The sequence below is a fragment of the Artemia sp. Qi Xiang Cuo genome, chromosome 5, assembly GCF_049724085.1.
Source record: "Artemia sp. Qi Xiang Cuo chromosome 5, ASM4972408v1, whole genome shotgun sequence".
Taxonomy (NCBI): Eukaryota; Metazoa; Arthropoda; class Branchiopoda; order Anostraca; family Artemiidae; genus Artemia; species Artemia sp. Qi Xiang Cuo.
In genome coordinates, this window is record NC_142798.1 from 35288922 (window position 1) to 35304790 (window position 15869).

The 15869-nt window shown below is 37.0% G+C and overlaps 1 protein-coding gene across 2 annotated transcripts in view; it reads right to left on the minus strand.

Annotated features, from left to right (window-relative positions):
- Positions 1 to 15869, minus strand: part of CycC (cyclin C) — an 84859-nt gene that overhangs the window by 8612 nt on the left and 60378 nt on the right. Inside the window, exon 6 of one of the 2 annotated variants that reach the window (XM_089088839.1) lies at positions 2931 to 3080. The exons of the other annotated variant lie outside the window; for it this stretch is intronic. Coding sequence (XP_088944965.1) covers positions 3065 to 3080 — 16 coding nt within the window. The 3' untranslated portion in view covers positions 2931 to 3064. Of the gene's footprint in view, positions 1 to 2930; positions 3081 to 15869 lie in introns of those variants that run through there. 2 annotated transcript variants of the gene reach the window in all.

Sequence of the window (15869 nt, forward strand, 5' to 3'; positions counted from 1 at the left end):
CCATTTTAAACTTAAACTCAGCATATAAAAATAGCTTTTAAAATTCAAACTCAAAACGACCAGAAAATATTATTAAAGAATAAATGAAACCCAAAACGAACAGATATTAGATAAACAATCATAGCAAAAACATACAACAAGTAATAATATAAATGAATAAATAGATCTTAAAGCGAGTAATGCTTAGATTGAATATGAAAATCAAGCTTAAAATGAATAAATAAATCTTAAAACGAGCGAAACTTAAATTGAATATGCAAATCAAGCTTGAAACGAACAAAAATCACTACAAACAAGAGTTTGGGTATGACCTCCTTTTCTCACTGTAAAAGTCTGAAACCTACTGCGTATTTAGCGCTTTACTGCAAACTATATGCGCCTTGAACAGTCTTGGAAAGTATAATCAACATCAAATTGAATATTTGATGTATAAGGATATTAATTGTTGAAAGACCACCAGTCCAACAATTTATTTCACTGTAATTTTATTTTTATTTTCAATGCTGTAAGAACTGGAAAATAAAATATTTCTAATATAATTCGTTTTCAGTTAAGCGCCAATGACGCAGTAGGCTTTTGGTTTTTATTTACAGTTAAGGAAGGAGGCAGTATCCAAACACTTGTTTGTAGTGAAACTATATTCGTCTTGAACAACTTTAAAAAGTGCTAATAAATTAAACTGAATATTTGATGTATAACGATATTAATTGCTGAAAGCTCATCAGTTCAAAATGTTACTATAATTTCAATGTTTATTTTCAATAGTAACTACAAAAGTAAATATTTGTCATAAAATTGGTTTTCAGTAAAGCGCCAATGACGCAGTAGGTTTTAGACTTTTACAGTGATAGAAGGTCATACCCAAACTCTTCTTTGTAGTGATTTTTGTTCGTTTCAAGCTTGATTTGCGTATTCAATTTAAGTTTCACTCGTTTTAAGATGTATTTATCCATTTACATTAATATCTATTGTATGTTTGTTTGCATTGATTGTTTATTTCATTTCTGTTCGTTTAAAGTTTCATTTATACTTCAATAGGAAAATATTTTTTATTCATTTTAAGCTTGATTTGCATATTCAATCTAAGCATTACTTGCTTTAAGATTCATTTATTCATTTATATTATTACTTGCTGTATGTTTATTTGCTATGATTGTTTATTTAATTTCTGTTCGTTCTGGTTTTCATTTATTCGTTATTAGTAGTTTCTGGTCGTTTTGAGTTTGAATTTTAAAAGGTATTTGTATCTGCTGAGCTTAAATTTAAAATGGCCTTTGCTTTTCTTTGAAAAACCTATTTTTCGGAAAGTTTTTTTAATTAATCTACTGAAAATAGAGATCAGACTCCTATACTAAATGAGGAATTTGCAAATAATTTCAGATTTGAAATCTTTGGAATACACAATTCAATATTTTGAAACCACCTATAACCTGTGAACTCAGTATCAATGCCTGTTAAACCTCTATCAGGGAAGAAAGAAACGCACAAATTGCATATATCTCGCCTGAAAGAGGAGAGTCACAGGGAGTTGATCCTTTTGCCAAATACTGTTTTACCACTTTGACCGTCTTTGCTCATAGAAAAATATTAGTAGTCAGCGGTAAAATAAGTACATAATTTTTTGTTACACATCTGCTTATTTACCAAAAAGAACCTTTGAAAAACAGTCCAGAGCTTACATTCTTAGATCTAAATTCTCAGATCTTTCATGCTTAGAGAAATACTCAATCGAATTTTTTCTCCTTTTTATTTATATCTAATTATTTATTGAACAATTGAATCAAGTAAAAAAACAGATTTGCAAAATAGTGTCCACTTTCTCCCGTAAAAAAGAAACTGACTTAGTATAAATATGCCCGTTAAAATTGCTCGGTAAAACGCGGTTTTCCTAGAAACTTCAAGCAATACTTTTATAAAAGTATGTAAACTGAATAAAACAAATCAGAAAATATTATGGAGAAAATCCCATTCAAAAAATATGGCGCATTTTTCTTTAGAAGAACATGAACTAGACTGAAATTGTATATTTGAGCAAACCAAACTTGGCAGAGTTAACAATCTAGGCGTTACTTAGAATTTTTTGGAAACCACTCAATTCCTGTGACTTCTAAAAAAGGTAAAAAGGCAAATAGGCTTTTCCCACAGGTGAAATTTTGTCCAAGACTTTTTGCCCCGACATTTTGAAAAAATACCTTTCTGGGAGGTATTTTTTACTGTGAAAAGTCTAGAAAATTAATGTCTTTTTATGTGAAAACCTAGTAAGTAGCATTGTCTCAACAATATTAGACTCCCTAGGGAGAAATAGTGCTCAAGGTTCGTCGGCAATCAAAAGAACTATACAACTGATGTTCCAAGAGAAGCTTAAACACCATGAGGATTACAGAGCACCCGGAGATCGGGACTAGGCGATCAACTTTAAAATGTCAACAATATTCAATGTCAGTGGCAGATCCAGGGGGGGGTGGGGGGAGGGGGCGCGCACCCCCCTAACGTGGTTTAAAGTAGTGTAAATTATTAATTAACGCAAGTTTGCGTTAATTAAACTTGCTCCTAACGCAAGTTTATCGGATCAACCTATTTTGCGCCGCCCCCCCCCGAAGAAATCCTGTATCTGCCCCTGCTCCATGTACGAACCCTGACCAAAGGCAATGAATGGCCGAATTACATAGCTTTGGGCTCTATATTTAACCTGTATGAGTCATCGCTCGTCTTTATTTTCAGGCATAGATTAATTAGCGAATTCTTCCAGGGCGTCACGTGGTAACAGATCGGTTCAGAGTTTAAACATTGAAGGTAAGATAAGTTAAATTTACCAAAAAAGGAATTTTTCTGATAAACAGGGCCAAAGGTCCCAAAAAATGCAAAATAAATAGAGCACGTATAACTTGTAAACAAATGTCAAAAATTGATGAAAATAAACTTTAAATACCAAGTGGTCAATATAAAATTGTGTACAAAATGAGTCAAATACAACATAGAACAGCGGAAGATCAGCTACTTTCTATAGACGTGTTTGGTCGTGCATGTACTTGGAACCTGCTTGTATTTAAGTGTAGGGTAAACATCAATAATCCAAGCACCTGGAACAAGATTTCAAGCATAAAGCACAAGCAAAGCGCAGCATAAAAGGACAGCGGTTGCAAGCAATTAGCATATATGACTATAAGAGAGGGAGAGAAAGAGAGCAAAAAAGACAGGAGGGGGAGAAAGTTCCCTGGACTTTTTTGTTATAATTTATTAGGGCATGTGATTACATTCTGCGAACACATGCTAAAAATATCAATAAAAGACAGTACCATTTTTAAGAAATTTAGTTTTAACAATGTTAATCTCTATTGTTTACTTGAACTATCGCTCAAAATTCAGAGATCCAAATTTCAATATGGATGTCCAACAATGACGTGTGGTTCCAGTGGATCATGTCAGCATACAACTACTAGCTGTCTTCATTGGGTATTGGCAATAGAGGTTCGTCATGAACGGTATGAGAGGAGATGAGAGGTCGTTACGTTGGTCAGAAGACACGGCACTATTCCCATTTTGTATTGGCAGGACAGAGTATAGTAGTCTAGTGAAGATGTGTTCAATCAAAGGTAACTAATTACTCTTTGGAAATAGGGTTAATTTCTAGGCTTAAATTAAGCTCCTCTGTCAATTTTTAAATTAACGGAAACTTAGAAACTGAAGTAAACTGACGGACATGCTTTATTTTTGGTATCGATTTACTCAATGGAAAGCGGAAATGTTTCTTTCACTCAGTGGAAAGCAAGAATGCTAGAAAGCACTGTTTTGTAGCGATTAACCATGGCTTTGGATCTTAACCTTGGCAGACTGTGGCAAAATGGTTCAGCTGCTTGCATCTCGAACATTTTTCGGGCAAACATGACTAGTCATAGTATCCACGATAGATACAAGAATATTTATTTTAGATACCAAGCCTAGATGACCCTTTCTTTGATTGAGTATTGCCACTTCTTGTTTTAAAGCTACCGATGCAAAATCCTTCTTCAAGCGGATCTATTCTCTGAACAGATCAACATTTTCTGATACATCCTGTATTTTCACGTTTTTTGGGAACAAAAAACCAATCCTATATAATCTTCAAAATTTTCCTGTTCAACATTGAGGTTTTCAGCATCTCAGTTTATTGTTGAGGAGCTAGTGATGTGTTCCATTTTTATTGATACACTTTGACATCACGCAAGAATAGCAACTATAGGTAAATCTATTTGACTCAAGCAACCGACCAAATATCTAGCATAGCGTGCAGTATAAAGTGACAGCGGTTGCAAGTATTTAACATAAATGAGAACAATAAACAAAGCAGGAGAGAGAGAGAGAGAGAGAGAGAGAGAGAGAGAGAGAGAGAGAGAGAGAGAGAGAGAGAGAGAGAGAGAGAGAGAGAGAGAGACAGAGAGAAAGAGATAGTAGAGTACCCTCGGCTTATCTCAAAATTATTTATTTAGGGTTTTCCATAAATTAGTAGGGTCCCAACGATATAAAGGTACTAATAAAAAGCAGCTTGGAGAGCTTCTATCCTGTCTATAATATAGTATTACCCCCAATAAAGAGTTATGAGAGGGAACAAAAGTGAAGCCCTTAAGATTGAAGTGGACGGGGAACTTCCGCAGCTGTGTTGGCCTCAATGGGCTTCATGCTGCGGAATTATTTGCAGTAGAAATAATAGTAGAAACGAGCATTCTATTACAATATATAACTTTTGAAAAATACAGAAGTTCAATCAGTTTGATTAGAACTTAATTCTGCATTAGGCTGCTCAGTAGCCTTCCTCAACCCCTTTTTCCTTTTAAAACCAGGTACTGTTTTAAGCTAAAGAAACTTCTGAATGTTTTCTTCTTTTTTTGATCGGGGGACAAAATATGAAAATATAATTTTCGGGCATGAGTAGAGATGCCTTATTGAGTCGTGACGGGGCTCCTTATATGGGCATAGAATACTGACGGGGCTCCAAATAAGGGCATAGAGTCATTAGGGAGAACACGTGGTTAATGGGGTCAATGACCTCTTTTTCCAAGGTCGATGTTATTGTTGTCATAAGTGCACGCTCTCAGCGAATGTCAAGGTCGATTTATTTGTCGTTGTTTTTGTAAGTGCACGCTCTCGGCGAATGTTATGATCCACAAATAGTATTTGTTGTTGTTTTGGTCATGTACATGCACGAGGCGAATGTCATGGTGTCCAGAAATAGTATTTGTTGTTGTTGCTCTCGATCCAAATGTTATGACATTCCCGGAAACAGTTAGATCCCGTGCTTCCTTCTCAGCCAATCAGCGAGTCGGATACATCCTCCTTCTCAGCCAATCAGAGGGCTTGTTTACATATTAGCGATGAAGTAAATATAAGGAACGGGTTTTTTTGCTATAGTTTTATTAGTCTGTGAATAGAATTCAAAGAGTGAGAAGAAGAACAGTTTTGACTTTACTCATTTGGATATATATTTGTGTTGATGGCGATGAGTGGAATGTTTACCCTATTAGAAGTTGATAGTGGAATTGATGATAATAGTACAAGAGCACCAAACATTGCGGTGGAAATTACGAAAGGATCGCGGCTTTGTCTGGAATGGGATACAGTATATGCAAGATATGTAATATCCATGAGCAAATTTAAAATGGAGGATCAATTATGTTTCGCCGCTAAAGTTGATATAGCACATGTGAATAGACTTCAATGTGCTTTATGTGCATTGATGAAACATGTTGAAGACAATAAACAGTATCGCTGAATGTAAATGGTCTGTATTATTGTTGTTGTTCTAATTATTCAATAAAATTTTTTCGAAATAGAACAGGTTCCCTTTTCTTTTCTGGTCAGGGCTAACGAATCAGGTCAGTCTAGAGTCAGCAGTCAGTTTGAAAGGATTGAAAAATGAATACATTTGATAAAGAAAGAATTAGATCAAATCTAGAGCTTATGGAAAAACATTTGATTTTAGATGACGATTTTCTCAAGTTATTTCTTAAACGCAGGATATTCTCTTGTCAGGGAACACTTGACAATATAATGAGGAGTGATTCTCCCCCATTGGACTATTGTATGAAATTTTTAAAATGTGACTCAAATGCATATAGTCAATTTATTGATATATTAATTGGAACTAGAAAGAATCATATTGTGGATATACTTTTGAAAACATTGCCAATGTAGATGGCTCACCCTTCAAAAGAGGTAACGTTACAGAGTTACTCCTCTCCCCCCCATTTCCATCTTGTTGAATTTATCGAACGATGAGGATCAGTTTTGTTTTAGCTGTGAGAGAGTTGACATCCGCAACCGAAAAATGTTATCTATATTCCCATTGTGCATGTACACTCTTGGCAGGTGGACTAAAAGTGAGACTTTTACAATAATTGATGACTCTAGAGAAAAGTGTAAATTATGTAATCCTTGCAAATTACATAGAGGCTATGCAGTACAAATTAAAGGATGTAATTCATGTCTTGAGGAGGTGTGTGACTCTCATCCTAGAGGGCACCTGTGCTCCAATTGTCACTATGATAAATGCGATCAGTTGGAGAATACTTAGCCCGCTATGATTGGAAAGAACCCCAAACGTGATTTCAGTTTATTTCTACGAGATTGGTATCGTCGCGGATTTAAATTATTCTGGGAAGAGGAATCTGGTCTACGATTCAACTGTTGGGGTAACAAGACAATCTGGTTTCTACGTCATCGCTGTGACGACACTGCCTACTATGACTATAAGCCAAGTGATTTTTATTTGGCTGTGACCGAATGTGATTCACCATTTGAAAACACTGTATGTGATATTGCTTCAAATAGACAGATTGAAACTCTTGAATTTCATAATATGAATGCAAATAGTATAATTGACTATACAAAGAGATATGACAAGAGTGAAGTTACATTGTACTGTAGGAATGTGACCCTGACTTTGCAGTCAATCAAGATAACTATATACAGTGAATCCAAATGATTTATCGGCATTAGTGGTTCACGACAGTTGCCTATACATAAAAGATTGATAAATCTAAAGTTTAGATATATAGACTGTTTTGTATATATACATTTTATTTATACACAAATTAACAAACATTTTTAATAAATTTACTCTTAGGGACATTAACCTCTATCATATCCGGGTCTGAGAGTAGGTTTTAAACTCGAAATACGTTCAGACGTAGATCGCCAACCGCAATATGGAGAAAGAGCTTGAAAGTATAGCCGCGACATCGGAACACAAAATATAGTAGTGCTGGGAAGCCACAGCTTTTAGTCGTTACATCCTACACCCTCTTTCAATTTTGAATAATAGTTTTCCCACTGCTCTCAATATAGTTGCTGATGTGAGGTGTGTAGAATGTATAGGGTTGCCCAAGAGGATCAAAAAATTCAATTATCGTATTCATTGTTAGAAAGATGCACAGCCAATGGCCCGCCTGATAAGTCGTCGGATTGCTATTGACAATAATTAAGGTTTCGATGATGCTTTGAATTTTTCCAAGGTATTCCGATAGTCGACCATTGGTTATGTGTTGGGGAATGTATGGATCAATCCTAAATACATTGATTATTTGACCGGTGTTCCTGGTGCTACGTCTAGTAGAACACTTCCTTCGGGAGTGATTTCCCAATAGGTTTCATATTGATTTAGTGAGATTAGTGCAATACTCTCAGCCCATGAATCGGAAAATGTACACTCTAAACGCACACTCCCCGTACGTACTATACTCATATCCTGTGTACCCGACAAATTCAGTACAATGATATCATGTGTTTTAGCAAATATATTTTCTGTTATACCATTTTCGAGCAGTTGCGATTCATGATATAGGGTTTGCATGGTCAACTCATACAATGTTCTATAGAATCTTTTAAAAGATAGATTGTAGAGTGGGATGCTGTTTACTATGCACAAAAGATATTAAAGTCCAAACATCTTGACTTTATGTGGACATTTAATCAACGATCCAATTGCACTAGTGCTTTTTACAAAGCTCAAAGCAAGTTTTAAGGGGATTTTTACCTTGATAATGGATGAATCAGTGAATATGCGTTAGCCCATGGCGATATGTCGTTGATTGGTGATTGTGTGAGGAACAAGTAGTTTAATATTATTGCCATTGGCTCGCAGTTTTTCCGCGGCCAAAGCAACAGAACTCATGACCTGCTGTTTGCGTACATGAAGTATTGCAGAGGTGAGGGAGAGACTTACATCAGGATTGGCAGCAAGATACTTTATAACTACAAAATTGGTTGGTTCAAATGACTGTTCTATATCTAATTTAACATGGGGTGGTAGCCCGACTGATATGCCAAATATGTTTTTATACATTTTCCAAAGTATATGCAATTCGCTAGTTGTAGAATTTTTATGTGCATCTATACTATCAGTATTAGTAATGTATTCATATCCAGTGGATACACCTCTCAATTCCTTGTCTGACTTGGGCGTCATCAGCATGAAGTGCATATAGCTTGTATAATTGGAGAGATTGGTGCTTGTGCTCACCAGAGTGCCATTGATGTAGACACTAATTTGACGAAAAAAATTATGTAGTATACAATTTTCATAGGATATCCCATCGGCCTGAATTGGCATTGTATTATCGGATTTTCGGACTTTCATTTGTAAATCTATAAATGTTGAAGACATGTCCATAAAGTAGTCTTCATTGGAATAAAATTGAAAGTGGAAATTGTCGGAGAGGGGTTGTTGTGGATAAAATTGTTCATAGTATCCATGTTTGACACTCACATCAACATTTTCGGCATTGAATAGATTCAATGAGGCGGTGATTGAAGGTTGAGAATCCTTATGCGGTAGGTAGGACATTTTAGGAGAAGAAATCTAGTTTCGTTCTGACAATTTTCTTTCTGAGACTTTAGTTTACAGCACGCATCAACTTTTTCTTCCTTTTCTTTGACATAAGGGGTGTCTTTCCTGTCCGGCCTGAGTGCAGACTGGTGAGTAATGTGGTGTTTCTTGACCTTTTTAAGTCTTTACCAGTCTGTTTTAATCCCTTGCCAAGGTCTCGTGCGCTGGACCTATAATTATCCGAAGCACTTTTTTTAAAATCCTTGCCAGAGCCCCAATCTGATAGTGTAGAGGATGAAAAATCTGTCGCAGCCGGTCCAAGATATTTTCTAGCCAGGGGTAGCAAAGAGTGAAAGAGCTAAGCAAACCAACTGCCAAGACCATAACCATACATTGACCAGCGACCCTTGTAATAGTCCATTACATGGCCCTGTTGTCTTGGGCCAAGAGTATTAACAGAGCAATCAATATCAGGACAAGTGAATACCACTTTTTTATTAGACATCTTGCTGTTGAACGACGGGTCGAAAATGGCAATTAATCACAGCCAAACCTTTTGACATTGCTATGGGATCACCCAATTCGGTTTTTAGTGTTAACTGACAGAGTTCCAAATAGGAAGTGTTTACGGGAATATACTGAAGATGCTTTATATTGTGGTGGTGAATATGTTCTCGATTGGTTTTTCGTTCTCAAGGACTCGTAAGAGGGGAACGTATGAATTACCAACCCGTGATGTTTCGACAAATGAGGCATATAAAAATATACAAGTGTCCGTGGTGAAGGCGGGTGGGTAATCAGCGAAAATGAAATTAGTGTTTCCCGCAATTTTACCGTTGATTATATTGAGCTTAAAACCAAGAACGTCATGTAGATTATCGTTGAGAATAACATTGTCGCTGGCAATATGTGAACTAATGTAGATCTTGACCTCCTCCTTTTAATAGTTGAAATAAAAATCGCTTTTTTTACGAGCTGAAATTCTTTTATTAATAGAACGACATAAATCATTCATACAGGTGAGTTCCTCGTAGGGTAATTCAATATATGGATAATCCAACCAATTGATTTTTTGAATTTGTTCTTGATCACCTGGTGGTGGCGGCCAATCATAGGGTCTAATTTTTATTTCATATTTACGATCCTTTCTCAGGATGTCATAGGTATTTTTGAGAATACAGTCGACAAGAGTCACTTCATACTTTCCGTCGAATTTGATGGTGGGGGAGAGTTTCGTCCAAAAATCACTTGTTCTATTCAGATCATTGTAGAGAGGATCAGAAACATTGGACATGAAAGTCACATAGAAATCATTGGGCATTGTTAATATCTTCAGCACTGATCCAAGAATCAAAATCTGAGTTGTATCCTAGCCAGCGAAAAAGAAAATGTTTATATACATGTCGTGTACTACTCTTTAATATCTTTTCAATTTGATAACTTTAACTAGTTTTTCTAACTTTTTTCAGTTCATATTCATAAAAACCGCCGAGAATCTCATCATCTTTGGTGTCTCACAGTCGATAAGTTATGGGTATGGTGTCTAGGATTTTAGACACTGCTCCATAAATAATTACCCATTTCAAAAATATTGGTGGTTCTATTAATTCAAACAGTATCACCAATATTGAATTTCTTCTTTTTTTTTCTCTTTTTCGCCCTTGCAGTATTGCTTTAGAAAATCATCAAATGTATTTTCATTGTAGAGAACATCCGTTGGTGTAGAGTTGGACAGAGATCGATGGGGTCGTTTATTATAAATAAACAAGATTTTATCTAAAAAATGAAAAAAATCCGATGTATTTTTAAATGTTCAATATCTTTAAATTAATATAAGAATAGTTCTTATTAATAGTTAAGCCAATGCAGCCTTTGTAGGGCTGTGAATATTATAATGTACTGTAATCAATATCAAAAGAACTTTTTGCACATGGTGATTAACAAATTCGCTACCGTGATCCGATTAAATTTTTATGTACGAATCCCGTTCTAGACTACTTTCAATGCCCCGAGCAAATTTAACACATCTCTTTGACCGTAGTGGACTGGCATAGGCATAGCGACTAAAGATACTGATTACCACCAGAATATATTTTTATGGTGCATTGTGACGTTTTTGAAGTGCGTCTAGAGTTAAAAGATCCATTTGCATTATATGCAGAGGAAAAAGGCTTTAGTTTGTCAATAGTGTTTACTGTGAAGCCTGTGATTCTGATGTAGTGTGTAACTCGGCTCATTTTCTAGTTACTCTTTTGTTTTTCTCAATGTGATGGTGCCGGAGACAGCTTTGGAAAGCGTTTTGGGGGAACTTAAACTTCCCACCTCACCAATATTGTTAGAAACACTTTTCAGAACATCACCTATTTTTAGCGTAGACATGTAGCTTAATGACTACTGTCTTTTTGCAAACTGGTCGGCGAATACATCCGTATTAACTGTTGACTGGCAACCCAGGATATTGTAAAACCAGTGCTTCTGTTGATAGTATATTCAAATATTGAATCTTCTTCCTTTTTAAATGGTGTTGTTGTTGGTGGACTATATTCTCTTAGTTTCTTTAGAATTTGCCTATTTCCAATAAGACTTTTGGGGAAGTTTGATACACACAAAAAGTTGTATATACTATTGTCACCGTATAAGAGTACTTCACGATTCGTCACAATATCACAAATTAAATGGATTAGGTAATATATTTTCACTCGACTAATAGTTTAACTGAATATTCTACTGACACTAACCGTAACATTGGTTTCCAGCACGACATAAGATAAAACTCTTTTACTCTGTTCTCGATAGGTTGATGGCAAAAGGTTTCCAATTTTCAATACAATTGAATTCAATTCCTTCTCCTTTGATGCTGCTGCAGAATCCTAAGGCGATATTTCCTGTTTAGAGGGATCTGTGGTGACGGTGGGTCTCTCATGATATGGTTTATGTTTGTCCACACGTCGCAATACATCTTGAAGTAAAAGCAGTTTTTTGGCATCGGCAATAGTCTTATCGTTAATAAATTTTGCGAGATTGTCTTAAGCATGCTCATTCGTAAAAAGGAAAAGTTATTATGTTTACCAAGGATTTGTTTGAAATATCTAGAGAAGACGCTTTAAAATAAAGGAACGTTTTGGCCAACAATTTGAGAAGATGCTAACAAATAATTGACGTAATTGTTGGCGTTTTATATATTGAAACTATGTTTTTCCTTAACAGGCGGCGAACCGTTACACATTGTTGGGTTTCTGTTTGCTTAAAAATTAATTGCCGTGTAAAAATCCCGCCGGTTAAATTAAACAAAGTTAAGATATTATATTAATGAAATCATTGTCAACTTCCTAAGCAAAGTGAGTATAGCCTTCCTAAGCAGTGGTTTTGAAGTGCTTAAAACGGAAAATAAATGTCGTTGTTCGTATAGTTTCTTCAGCGTCATAATTGCGACTCATAACCTATTCTAGTTTTATCCGGTAGGTATACAGTTATTCACGTATTGAAAATGTCAGTGACTACACGTAGATCCTCGGGTGTGTTCTGATTAAGTTCCAACAAAATGTAACCATAGGGATTGCTAGTCGCCTGAGTGTACGCTGACAATATAACTTTAGGGGCGCGGGGGTATATGTGATTATTGAGAGTTTTGCGCGAGATATAATCACTAACAAATAGATAGATAATATATACTTTGCAATTCAAATCAAGGGTTCGCATACATTTGCTCTGATGAAAGAGTTTGTTTAGAACAAGAGTAACATAGATGTGTTCATGATGGGAGTTAACTATGAACAGTTGTAGCAGTTCCTGTGAGAACCGTTCAATGGATTCAGCCAAATCATCAATAATTAACTACGAGTTCGGTTCAATACTATTGAAAATATCTAGTCCCCTTTCCAAGTTAAGTTTGAAGGATATAGCACTTGAATTTGTTTGACCGGATGCAGATTGCCAGAGTAAATATCACTGGTAGATTTTTTTCGGCTTCCCGAAGAACAATCCTCCACAATTATTTATTATATTGTCTAAGTTTTTATTCTTAACTTAAAGATACTGTACACGCCGGCCTGATATGGCGTTCGTTTTCATTTGATACTTGCTGCTGATAATAGCGTGACTGAAAATAACTGTAAATCATTTTTGCTCAATGAATTAGTAGCAATAGTTTTCTCCACATGGATCTATCTATTCAAGAACAACAAAAACCATATTTCATGGCAGCATTTATTTCGACACTGCATGAAAACACTTGTTCAACATGAACAACGATAAAAATAATAACACTTATTCAACGTGACAAAATTTCATGGTCAACATGAAAACTTTATATGTTAAACATTAACACAGGGCAACTATAACACTATATAAATAGGCACTTATTGTATTTCAACGCACTTTTCTGTACAACACTGTATTTAATATTAAAAACACTTTTTGTACAACAATTTTCTATACATCACTTTTTGCCAACAACACAGTTCTATACAAAAAATTGTCTGTAACAAAGAAAATACACACACAGGGAACTAGTAGCACAGTTGAACTTGATGATAGTGAATTTAAAGGTGGGATCCCCCACCCCCAGGGCCGCAGGGCCGAAGGCCGGCCGGCCGCGGGCGGGCCCCCCCCACCCCCCCCCCACCCCCTGGGCGGCCGCGGGAAGGGACCCCCCCCTCCCCCCGGGAACCGCAGTGGAAAAACAATAGTTGTCGTCACTGCTATGGGTTAGTGGTTGGGTTAGTGGTGGTGGTTAGTGCTTGGGTTAGGTTAGTTAATTTATGAAAGGCTGAGTGGTGGTTAGTTCAGGTTAGGTTAATTTATCCAGACCTAGTTAATTGCGATAGTCTACGCATTCAACTCGGTCCAAAATACGACAGTTGCCATGGGGCAGAACACTAACACCATTCTCGAGCACATAGACTTTGTCGGATATACATGACATTGCATTCTTTTCTACTCTCACAGTATAATTTCTATTCTGTAGAGAGCGAATTGCAAGCACTTGTGCTCTCGGCACTAGGCTACTTTCTACACAGTCTTTCTCCACAGTCTCTATACACGCTCATGTTAATGTTGCTCTTTAAACAGTATTGAAGTACCCCTGGCCTTGTCGCTATGTTATTCCAAATCGGAGTATCCGTGCAATGGAAGGTGGAACATATAACAACCAATCGTAAGCTCACATCCCGACCAGCCATTGAGTTTTGCTTTAGTATTTGGTTGGGGGCTTTACGATTCACAAAATTAGGGTAGAGAGATGGATACAAGTTGGTGACCTCAACTCATCAGATGATGTGCACCCCCTTTTCTAGAACATCCACTCAATCTTCAGATCCATTTACCTTTAACAACAAAGAATCTGTATCCCCATAGTAAACTTGAACCTCCCCCTCCCGTGGCCATTGCACCTTGCACACATTGTAAAAGAACGACCACATGACCTTTTTTGAAATTTCTAGTACTGAACTGCCTCCTGCAATATTCTTGTTCAGTACTACATTTCGCTTTCGCCTGTGTAGAAGAACCATGCCAGCCTCTATGCTCGTGAATGATGTAAAATTGGGGTCGGCAATAATTCGTGCACACTCTAGAGGGTCAGTCACGACGTCGCAGCGAGATCTATTACGAACGCTTTCACACATTTTGCCAAACGCTGAATTTAGAATGAGCTTATACTTTTCATTCTCCACCTTTGAATTTGCCTTAGAACGTTTATCTACAAAGGTCTCGATAAACATTTTCAAGTAGGGTCGCTGATTGAACAGCAGGACCCTGTGTATTTTAGTGATCTTGAAACCATTGCACACCATCCAGTGCAAAAGCACAAGGTGAAAAACAATATTCTCTATAGGGTCCAAATCAGAAATCAGCTTCTGTTTAGAGGGTGTCCAGTGCATCCCCATATCCTCAACCAATGAACGATTGTAGGGGCTCAGCGAGTCCCTGCTCACCGGCCGATTGATACAGGGAAAGACAAAATCTTTGACTGAGTCGTGAAGCGCCAGCGGAATGTGACCGTCAATTTCAAAGAACCATCCTTGTGACCCGTTGTCCTCGACGGTGGTAATATCGGGGAACTCACAAGGATTCTCAAGCCATTGATAGTTCCCACACGGCAAAGAGTAGTTGGACATTGCCGAGGGGTACAATGAGCTCATGTCCAAGAACACTGCATTTGACTTTGCACCGGTGCTTTATCCGCTCGGATCGGTTGATAAGACGCGGTCCCCATGAAAAACATACCCTCCCCGCATTGAACGCGCTACAAAAATGTGCTGATATACGTCGGTGTTTATACCTATTTCCTCCCTGCTAATTTTTAAAATTAAATACATTACGAAAGTGGGTGTAGAAAAATAGTAGCCTATATCTAACCCGAACTCTGTATGGATCTGGTCTGTGTTCTTACAGACTATATCCAGCGGAGTTAGAACGTCAATGGCCAAGTGCAGTCTACAATAATCCCAACTATTTTTACAACCCCCCTTGGAACACACCTTATTGGCAAACTCATACTCCTCGGCTGTGCATTCACTGTTGGTCAGTGAATTGTGAAAAGCTTCAATTGGAGGTAGTTTCTCCTCGCTTAAGCGAGCGCCAGAGCAGTAATAGTCGTATGCGTATATACCTTTGCAGGTCAACAGGTCATACATTTCACTGTCTGGAAAGTGCTGTTTAAGCAAGGGAAAGCTATCAAAATTGTCGCTTTTTTGCACTTGAATCAATTGACTCAATGCCTTGGGGAAAAAACTAAAGTAATCTAAAAACCAAATTTTATTACAGTACGTAAGCCCATTATCCACTACTTGCCATTTCAGCTCGAGAAGCAACAACTTCTCAACTGATTTGGGAATAATGTTGTAGATAAAAGAACTATTTACCCATGGACAATCTACTCCCCCTCCCTCCCTATGCATACGTTCCAGTGCAGGTAAAATAAATTTTAAATTATAATTGGAATTATGATTAAAAACAGGGATAAAAAACTGCTGGCTAAAATTTAAATTACACGATTGATGCGCACCCCCTCTAAAATTACTAGCCACCGAGGCGAGGTCGGGGGCCCCCTGGGCATGTTCTCTAACGG